The sequence below is a fragment of the Lepus europaeus genome, chromosome 7, assembly GCF_033115175.1.
Source record: "Lepus europaeus isolate LE1 chromosome 7, mLepTim1.pri, whole genome shotgun sequence".
Classification (NCBI taxonomy): Eukaryota; Metazoa; Chordata; class Mammalia; order Lagomorpha; family Leporidae; genus Lepus; species Lepus europaeus.
Window position 1 is genome coordinate 72,395,505 of NC_084833.1, and position 11,045 is coordinate 72,406,549.

Genomic DNA, 11,045 nt, shown 5'->3' on the forward strand with positions numbered 1-11,045 from the left:
CCCATCAGATTGTGCCACCCACTTATGAACCTGAGACCCAGATTCACTGAATATAGTACTCTGTATACTCTGTGTCTAGAGGCAGTGAGTGAATAGTAGCATGGCTGTCTTCACTTTTCACTTCCTGTACCCCAAATTGGCTCTCTGGACATTGAGTGCCTTTCCAATTAATTAACGGCTGCTGGAATAGAGGATGCCTTGTGCCTCTTTGCTCCCATTGCTTCTCTGCTTGTCTCTGCTTTCTGGAGTGGACAGAGAACAAAGGGCGACAGAAGAGGACTTCTACTTTAATCAAGTATGGGTCTATAAAGAGAAGCATATATGGATTCCCTCCCTTATTATATGCTTTTCCTGCCCTTTACGTTTGGTTGTATGTCTTTACTTCATATTCTTAGAATGTCCTATTTCCTTTTCCTCCTCTTTCCTTTTAACCTAGCCTCAGAAAAATACCTGGTAAATGAGTTCAGAGTTAACATCTAAATTGTTCATAAAAGTTAATGTGTTCTCCTTCTGTGGATGGGTACTTTAGGAATTTAAATAGAAAATAAACCCTTAGGTTAGAATATTCTATTTTTTAAAAGATTTATTTACTTGGAAGTTATAGTTACACACAGAGAGAAGGAGAGGCAGAGAGAGAGAGAGAGTAGGAGAGGCAGAGAGAGAGAGAGAGAGAGAGAGAGAGAGAGGTCTTCCATCCGATGGTTCACTCTCCAACTGGCTGCAACAGCCGGAGCTGGGCTGATCCGAAATCAGGAGCCAGGAGTTTCTTCCAGGTCTCCCACATGGGTTCAGAGGCCCAAGGACTTGGGCCATCTACTACTGCTCTCTCAGGCCATAGCAGAGAGCTGGATTGGAAGTGGAGTATCCAGGTCTCGAACCGGCGCCCATATGGAATGCCATACCACAGGTGGAGGTTTAACCTACTACACCACAGCACTGGACACCCCCCCCCCCCCCTTTTATTCTTTAAACTACTCTAGCCATATTGGCCTTGATTTTCTTGTATTTCATCAGGTATAATTCTGCCTTAGGGCCTTTGCATTTGTTGTTTACTCTGGAATGCTATTCCCTTGATGTCTACATGGTTCTCTATTTTTTCTTTGCTCAAAGCCACTTTCTCAGTAAAGCCTTCCCTAGCCACTGTGTATGAAGTGTTAATGGACTCCTCTACAACTTTTTGTATTACTCTTTCTTTATTTTTCCTCCCTTAAGACTTAGTGCCTCTCACACATGTATCTATTTTTCTTATTTATTTTCTTTCCTGTCTATCTTCCTCCCATTACTAAGCTAGGGCAGATTTTGGCCTGGATAGTGCTGGTTCTTTGTAGAACCTGAATACATAATTGTTGAATAAATGATTTCTTAGTCTTATTTGCCTTAAATACACTGTGTGGATGCTTTCTACTGTTACCAGAATTGTTAGCTGACATTGGAGGTTAATTGAAAACAAAATTCTTTTTGACAGGACCATCTCAGAGCTGCGGGGCCAGCTGGATTATGAACGACTACGTAGAGAAAAATTAGAATGTCAGCTGGATGAATATCGAGCAGAGGTGGATAAACTCAAGGAAAGGCTGGAAAAAATTCAGGTCTCCAACTTTGTGTCTTTGGTTAGTATCCTTCTTAACACATTTATTTTTCTTGAAAAACAGTATAAGAGTAGCTAAGAGTACAAGCTTTGTATGGGGTTGTTTAGGTATGGATCCTGGCTACAACCTTTTTTGACTTGGGAAAGTCATCCACACACACACACATGTATCTGTATATATTAGTTAGAATAGCAGCCTGGGACTTAAGTGTGTAGCAAGTGTTGTTGTTATTATGTACCATGTAAGGAATACACTTTTTCTTTCTTAAAGATTTATTTTACTTATTTTAAAAGCATAGTGAGAGAGAGAGGGCGAGATAGAGATTCTTTATACACTGGTTCACTCCTCAGATGGCTGCAATGACTACGGCTGGGCCAGATTGAAACCAGGAGCCAGGAGCTTCTTCTGGATCTTGCATGTGGGCACTGGGGCCCAAATACTTGGGCCATCCTCCACTACTTTCCCAGGCACATAAGCAGAGAGCTGGATAGGAAGTGGATCAGCTGGGACCTGAACCAGTGCCCATATGGGATGCCAGCATTGCAGTTGGCAGCTTTACCTGCTACTCCACAATTCTGGTCTCAGGAAAAAGACTATCATCTGCTGCCTCCCAAGTACATTAGCAGGAAGCTGGATCAGAAGCATGGAGTAGTCAGGACCTGAATTAGGTACTCTGATATGGGATACAGGTATCTCGAACTGCAACTTAATCTGTTGAACCCCACCACCAATCCCCAGAAATTTTTTTTTTTTTAAACAAAGTAATCAGTAAGAATTCTGAGTCAGCTGGATACCATGCACTTTCTGATATTCTAAGTAACCAAAATGAAGTGCTTTAATGGAATCTATTTTAGAAAGCTTCAGATCCTCCTTAAAGCCAAAAGAAGGAAAAGAGCCATCATAGAAGTTGTTACAGTATCTCTTTGCTCATTTTACTGATTAGTAAAAGCCAAACTTTGTATAACACTCATTTACCTTTACAGAGTTCTTTCACTTGTTATCTTATTGTATGTCATTGGATCTGCTCCCATTTAATGGATGAGGAAACAGGCTGAGAGGTTGAGTGACTTTTCTAAATTCATTCAGTTAGTAATGCTAGAAGCAATATTCAATCTCTGGTCTTTCGAACCTTGTCTCTTTTCAAAACAGGAATTTATTTATTTATTTACTTAAGATTTTATCCATTTATTTGAGAGATAGAGTTACAGACAGTGAGAGGAAGAGACAGAGAGAGGTCCTCCCTCCGTTGGTTCACTCCCCAAATGGCCGCAACGGCCAGAGCTATGCCGATCCGAAGCCAGAAGCCAGGAGCTTTCTCCGGGTCTCCCATGTGAGTGCAGGGGCCCAAGGACTTGGGCCATCTTCCACTGCTTTCCCAGGCCATAGCAGAGAGCTGGACCAGAAGAGGGGCAGCCGGGACTACAACCGGCGCCCATATAGGCTGCTGGCACCACAGGCGGAGGATTAACCTACTGCACCATGGAGCTGGCCCCAGAAATTATGAATTACATTCAGAATATAGCATGGATGATTTCTGTCTCTGTTTCTGTGACTTTTTAAATAACAATTTTTAAAAAGGAATTCAGAATATAATTCTAGAAAATAGAAAAATGCTGAGTGACAATTTAAAAAGACAACTATAATGAAGGAAACAGAAAAGAAGCTTGTAAGTGAAACATTTTTTTAAAAAGATGTATTTATTTACTTGAAAGAGTTAGAGAGAGTAGGGGAGAGAGAGAGAGAGAGAGAGAGAGAGGTCTTCCATCTGATGGTTCACTCCCCAGTTGGCCACAACAGCTGGAGTTATGCCGATCTAAAGCCAGGAGCCCGGAGTTTCTTCCGGGTCTCGCATGCGGGTGCAGGGGCCCAAGGACTTGGACCATCTTCTACTGCTTTTCTAGGCCTAGAAGAGATGCTGGATCAGAAATGGAGAAGCCGGGTCTTGAACCAATGCCCATATGGGATGGCGGCACTGCAGGTGGCAGCTTCACCAGCTAAGCCACTGTGCCGGCCCCAAGATAAATATTTTTTGTTTTTATTTATCTGATAGGCAGAGTGACAGAGAGGGAGAGACATAGAGATCTTCCATCCATCAGTTCATTACCCATATAGCTGCAGTGTTGGAGCTGGGCCGATCTAAAGCCACGAGCCAGGACCTTCTTCTGGGTCTTCCCATGTGGGTGCAGGGGCCCAAGCACTTAAGGCCAACTTCCACTGCTTTCCCACACACATTAGCAGGGAACTTGCTTGGAAGTGGAGCAGCTAGGACTGGAACGGGCACCCATATGGGATGTGGGTGTTGCAGGTGGTGGTTTAACCAACCTGCCAGCCACAATGCCGCAGTGCCAGCCCCAAAACAGATTTTTTTTTAAAAAATTTTTTGACAGGCAGAGTGGACAGTGAGAGAGAGAGAGAGACAGAGAGAAAGGTCTTCCTTTTACCGCTGGTTCAACCTCCAATGGCCACTGCAGCTGGCGCACCGCGCTGATCCGAAGCCAGGAGCCAGGTGCTTCTCCTGGTCTCCCATGAGGTGCAGGGCCCAAGCATGGGCCATCCTCCACTGCACTCCTGGGCCATAGCAGAGAGCTGGCCTGGAAGAGGGGCAACCGGGACAGAATCCGGCGCCCCGACCAGGACTAGAACCCCGTGTGCCGGCGCCGCAGGCGGAGGATTAGCCTATTGAGCTGCGGTGCTGGCCTAACAGATTTGTTTTTAAAAGTAAAAGCAGGTGGTGTATAGACAATGGAGTAAAAGTGACAGCAAGAAATTCCAAGTGTATTTGTATTTCAAGCCATCTAGTCTCAGAGAGAAGTAGGCAGAAAGTATACTGGGAACTTTGACTCAGTCTCATCTGTGAGTGAAAATGACCATGATGTGGCCCTGTGGACAGCTCATTGTGACACAGTATAGGGATTCAGGTTCATTTCATATTTTCTTTCCATGGAGAAGTCTTTTCTTCAGTTACCATGGATGAATTCGTTCTGTCCCAGACTTATATCAACTTGTCTGATTTATAATAAGCACTTCCTAGCTTCTTTTTATTTTGCACAAACTAATCATTTTTCTCTTTAATAACTACTTAAAATATTAAAATAATGTAAGTGCTTGTTGTAAAATATTGAAAAACAGGATAGATGTTCTTCCTCACACCAAATGTCCACTATCCAGAGGAAGCTACTCTTATTTTATTATTTTTTTTAATTAATTAATTTTTTTTTGACAGGCGGAGTGGACAGTGAGAGAGAGAGAGAGAGAAAGGTCTTCCTTTTTCCATTGGTTCACCCCAATGGCCAATGGCCACTGTGGCTGGTGCACTGTGCTGATCCGAAGCCAGGAGCCAGGTGCTTCTCCTGGTCTCCCATGGGGTGCAGGGCCCAGGGACCTGGGCCATCCTCCACTGCACTCCCGGGCCACAGCAGAGAGCTGGACTGGAAGAGGAGCAACCGGGACAGAATCTGGTGCCCTGACCAGGACTAGAACCCGGTGTGCCGGCGCCGCAGGTGGAGGATTAGCCTATTGAGCCACGGCGCCGGCCAGAGGAAGCTACTCTTAATCGTATGGTACATCTCATATTAAGCAAGATTCTAAACACATGTGTAGGTCTATTAATATATATAAATACAAACACTTCCTCAGTTTATGAGTTTTGGTATCTTACCAATGCTTGACTTTCCAAGTGATAGCCATAGTATTGTCTAGAGGGCTAAATGACATAGCACCATGCATAACTCACTGCTTAAACTCAAACCCCTTACCTCTTCACCTTGTGGCAGCAACTCTGACTCCAGTCTCTTCAAAGAAGGAACATAAGTTGTTCTCCAGCTTCTTGGACAGGACCACCTTTTGGAGTCCCTCAAACTGCAAGCTGCGTACGTTGTTTTGAGCCACTCCACAACAGTTGTCTACTTGGACTTTTTAAGAATTTTTAAATTTATTTAGAAATCTTCTTTTCTTGCTCAGAATCATCTATTCTCAAGGCTAAGTCTGATTTCATATTTAACATCTAGTTCCCCTAAAATCTCACTCTCTGTCAACAATATGTAGGCTTTTGGGAGACTCAAGGTCCTTGTACTCAGCCCACTGTTGTTTGGAGCCTTGTTTTAGGTTATGCCCACTTTTGTCTCTATAGATGCCATCACCCTCTCATGTCAGCTGCAATCCTAGCATGATGTGTTTTCTCTTTTACAGAAGCTTCTGAGTCTTCATTCTGTCATCTTTAAAATGGAGGACAATAATCCCAACCTCATGTTTTTCTTCTTATGGTGCCTTCTCAGATATTCCATCTTAGTCTGTATTTACACTATGAGGAGGCAGAACTGGTATTTTTTGTTGGATCCCTATGAAATATATGAGGAAGTTGAGACTCAGGGAAGCTGTGTGTCTTGTTAAGAGCACACAGCTCATATGAAGCAGGAACAAACTCAACCTCTGCCTCCAGATCATATTTCTGATACTTTGTGTCAATGACTTTCAAATCCATACTTTAGGTTCCCCACCTGTATTTCTCACTGCTAGCTGGACATTTCCACATGGAATTTCTGCTGGCACCTAATTAAAAGGTGTACAAATCAATCAACATCAAGATGAGAGCCCCCTTTCCCCCAGCTTCCTGTACTGAAATAAATAGCATCATCATTTTCTCAGCTACTCAGTCTTAGATTCTTAGTCATGCCTAGCTTTGTTTTCTTCTTTAATGTTCACAAACAGTGGGCCTATCCCATAGACAGGAGCACACTCTTTACTTTCACTACTGCCTTGGTTTAGGTTTTTATATCTTTCTGTTTTACCTAATGTGAAAGAATTTCTGTATCAGGTCCTTCCCTATGCAAATCCATTTGACTCACTGTAGTCAGCTTGATTTTTGTTACTTCTTGTTCTGAAAATAGAGGGGGAGAGAGAGAGAGACAGAGAGAGGAAGCTTCCACCCAGTTTCACTCCCCAAGTGGCTGCAATGGCCAGGGCTGTGCCAGGCCAAAGCCAGGAGTTCAATGCTTCTTCCAGGTGTCCCACGTGGATGCAGGGGCCCAAGCACTTGAGTCATCTCCTGCTGATTTCCCAGGAGCATTAGCAGGGAGCTGGATTGGGAGTGGAGCACACAGGTCTCAAACTGGTGCCCATGTGGGACGCCAGCCTTGCAGGCAGTGGCTTAACCCATTACACCCAGTGCCGGCCCTGAGATGCCTCCTCTCTGAATAGTCTGCATTCCCATTCTTCTCCTGCCTGGAGTGGGCCTGTCCCTTGGCTTCTCAAACTGCATGAATAACAAACAAATAAATCTGCTATTTCCAGATGTGTGGCCATACCTAAGATACTTAGCTATGGGCCTAGCTGATAATTTCTATTTGTCCCCAAATCTCCATTCTGATTGACATTCAGTCTTAACCTACTTCACCAGCCTTATTTTTAACTATATTCTCTTTCATGTAGCCTATCTTTTCTTAACTTAATCCACATTTTCCTACCACCAAACCTGTTCATTTTGTCCATATATCTCGAAAGCTATAAACTCAGCCTCTTGAAATCTTGGATGATTCCTAATCACTCTGACATATATGATCTGTCTTTCCACAGACACTTTATACTGCTTTGAGGGCATCTCATCCTTTGTGTTAGAGCTTACTTGGCTGCTATGTTTACTCACAGTACCAAAAGTGTTTCATGAGATCATTTAACTCACCTCAATAATATGGTTATCTTCAACAGGTATTGAATACTTTGTGTAAGCTGGGCTTAATGTCAACATTTTCAGCAGATGCCATCTTCATTTTACAAATGAAGAAGCCAAGTCTATCAGATACAGTTATATATAAAAGTTACATGCAGCTTATTAGATATACAGCTATAATTTCAACGTATCTAGCCCCATGATTTAATACCACTTGTTACTGCCATTAAGACTACTACTCCCCCGCTCCTTTGCTTTCTTACTGTACTTTCAAGGAAATTTATTTTCCAAACTTTTTCTTAAAAACTTTTTGATTTGCAGCTGAGGGAAGGAAGGGGACAGATGCGTGGTTCTGTTTTTCTAGGTGGGAATGGGTAATGGTGTACAGACCACTGCATGGTTAAGCTAACTGAACTGGGAGTTGAACCAAGGCACTCTGATGTGCTGACAGCTTAACCGTTAGGCCAAACATCTGCTTCCATAGCATTTTTGAAAGAATTATTCAAAGATGATTAACATCTAGTAAATATCTACTGTGTTTCAGTCCCCCTGCGTTGCTCCTTCTCATACATAGCATTTATTGATTTCCTGGGACATGAGAAAACCAAGGATGAGAAATATTCAGAAACTTTGTGTCTGTGTGGTGGTGGTGGTGCTGCTGCTGGCCCAGGTGCAAAGTGGAAAATGATACAAGAGCAACAAAGGGATGTGTGAAACAAAAGAGGGGATAGAGAGGCCAAGAAATGTGATTCCTAGCACTGTGGGGCTTGCAGAGAATCCAGAAGATGATCCTAACATTTTTAGCATTTCAGTTAGTGATGCATTGCAAAATGTTATCCTAAGATAGAAGCAGAGTTAACAAGGTGTTTTAGGGATAATATTAGCTACAAATAGGGTTGTAGAGATATGTTAGGTACAAATAGAAATGCATGATTTCTCAAGGTGCTGTCCCAGGTTTGTGATTCAGAATAATATGAAGCATAGGTACTTCAGATTTGAGAACTCACCTATGTAAAATCAGAGCCGGGATTTTGAGAATTCATCCACGTGAAATGAGAACTGAAAATACTGGCATGGTTATTTTTTTTTCTTTTGTGCAGAGACAATGCAGAAAGATGAAAATGTTGATAAAATTTTTGAATCTATTTTCTTTTGTTTTTCAGGAAGATGACTCCTGTGAGTCAAGCAAAGAGAAAAGGCGAGTGAAAAAAAAGGTGTCTTCTGGGGGAATGTTTGTGAGAAGGTACTGATTAGTGAAATCACTTTAAATAAACTTGATTTTTTTCTTTTATTTAAAAAAAACTGACATAAAGGTAAATTATATAAACTCTTCTAACTCATTCAGATATGCAGTATTCCAATTTTGAAGGCAGAACATATTCTATAGTGTCAGAAGAATTTTAAAAATTACAGACTAGGTTGTATACCCTCTCCCAAAGTATTTATATAAGGCTGTCAAGAAATTTATAAGTAATTTAAAGCTTCACATAGCCTTTAAAATATAAAGTGGTACAATGTAAGGATCCAAAGAAATCTAGACATTATAAATTCTGTTATGGGCCGGCTCCGTGGCTCAACAGGCTAATCCTCCACCTGCGGTGCTGGCACCCTGGGTTCTAGTCCCGGTTGGGGCGCCGGATTCTGTCCTGGTTGCTTCTCTTCCAGTCTAGCTCTCTGCTGTGGCCCAGGAAGGCAGTGGAGGATGGCCCAAGTGCTTGGGCCCTGCACCTGCATGAGAGACCAGGAAAAGCTCCTGGCTTCGGATCAGTGCAGTGCGCCAGCCACAGCAGCCATTGGAGGGTGAACCAACGGAAAAGGAAGACCTTTCTCTCTGTCTCTCTCTGTCCACTCTGCCTGTCCAAAAATAAATAAATAAATAAATAAAAAATTCTGTTATGGCTCCATAATAGAATAATACTTCTTTCACTTTCTAGAGAGTTCCATTTACTACTAGTATGGATATGGTTTTTTCACTTTGTTTAGGAGTGGGTGTTAGCCTAGAGGTTAAGATGCCTGCATCCCACCCTGGAATACCTGGGTTCAGTAATTAAATCTAAACTAAAATTCATTAATTATTTTTAAAGTTTAATTTTTCAAATGACTTTTTAAAAAAAGAACATCCAGACTTAGGAGATAATGCAAAATAAGATCAGTAAGTTTTAGAAAAGAACAGTAACCACCAAATATCTCACTCGGGAAAGTTTCACATAAAATAAAATCTCTTGTAAAAAGAGAAAAACATAAAGTCTGCTTGCCAAGAAAACTCATGTAATCTGCTTCAGAATTCAACCTTTGTTCTATCTTGCAGGCTTTCTTAAAAAAAAAAAAAAAAAAAAAAAAAGAAATGTAGAGAAGCAACAGAGTGGTCAGAATAAAACACATGGGTTTATTTTTCTTCACTTTTTGACCCTTCAAGATGTATTTCAGTGATCAAAAAATACAGCATTACAGTTCAGTTCTGACTTCAGTGCCTTCATTTTTCCTTCCCTCTCTTCCTCTTTTTTCTGTCAACTAGCAAAGATCTGTGACTATCCTGGAGCAGTTATTTAGATCCTGCCTCCCACTAAAGATCTGATTGCTAGATTTGGGCTTCACTGGCAGCAGCCTTCACATCAGAGTGCACATCTTCTGGATCTTACATGGATGCTAAAGGCCATTTGGCTCAGTATCATCAGGACTAGTTGGATCGCTGAGACCAGTTTGACTGGTCAAGGGTTTGTAATAAGTGTTAAAAACATTTTTAAATGACTCTTTATTTTCACTCATTAGTTTCTCTGTGGTTTTCAGAAGACCTTCAATCTACAGTAACAGTTGTCAGCATTTAATGGCACTTTATGTGAGATCTGTGCCAAACAAGTCTCTTATCTCTTAATCCTCACAACAGCCATATGAAGTAGGTGTATTTTATATATGGAGGTTGGTTGTTCTGTCTGGTATCACAAAACATATATTTGGGATTCTAGGCTTGGCATCATAACCACTTCTGGAATCCCAAACCCATGGGAACTCACCTTCTGGGACTATACACAGCTTTTCCTCCTCTAACCTGGTGCCCTTAAAATTAATCCAAACTCTGAGAATAGTTTATTACCTTTGCTTCAGTTATTTTCAAGTCCATGTCTGTAGTCTCTCCCTGTACAAGTGAGGTAGAACAGTGCTGTAACAAAAATACACATCCTGTGGCAAGGTTTGTTCCCGTTGTCCTTGTCTATTCTCTTTAAGCTAACAGGATTTTCCTGGGCTTGTGGCATTTAGGATAGGGACCAACTTCCTTCACAGCCAGGATACCACTGTTGCAGCCATTAGGATATGAGCAAAAACAGCCTGTAAAACCTGAGGGTCATACCCCAAAGGAAAAGGGCTTGCTTCCTCTTGCCACTTTATTCTGGAATGTGGTTGTGATAAGCCATTGTAACTTGTGAATGAGGACAACACTAGGGATGGTAAAGCAGTAAGATAAGCCAGGGCCCCAGCCCATGGAGCTAACATTCTAACCCTTAGAATGCTTATACTGAACTAAAAAATAAACCCATTTATAAGCCACTATTCTGGGTCTTATTATGGCAGCTAAATTAAAATTGTTATACAATTCCTAAATTATACTTATTTATAAGTCACATTTATGTATTATTGTCATGTTAATGAAACAGAATGGAAAGATATTAAGAGATAAAAGTTATTTTGTTCTTATAACTCAGTAGATTATCCATCTATTTAGAACTCAAGTTGGAGTTTAGAACTCAAGTTGGAGAATACTAGCATAGTAAGAATGTGAGATTTGGAGATTTAGG

General features: G+C 41.6%; 1 protein-coding gene across 1 annotated transcript in view; it reads left to right on the forward strand.

Annotated features, from left to right (window-relative positions):
- The window catches only part of ANKRD42 (ankyrin repeat domain 42), a 96,348-nt gene that overhangs the window by 56,186 nt on the left and 29,117 nt on the right, over positions 1-11,045 (forward strand). The window contains exons 12-13 of the mRNA XM_062197575.1: positions 1,466-1,610; positions 8,418-8,497. Of these exons, the coding sequence (XP_062053559.1) occupies positions 1,466-1,610; positions 8,418-8,497 (225 nt within the window). The remainder of the gene's footprint in view (positions 1-1,465; positions 1,611-8,417; positions 8,498-11,045) is intronic.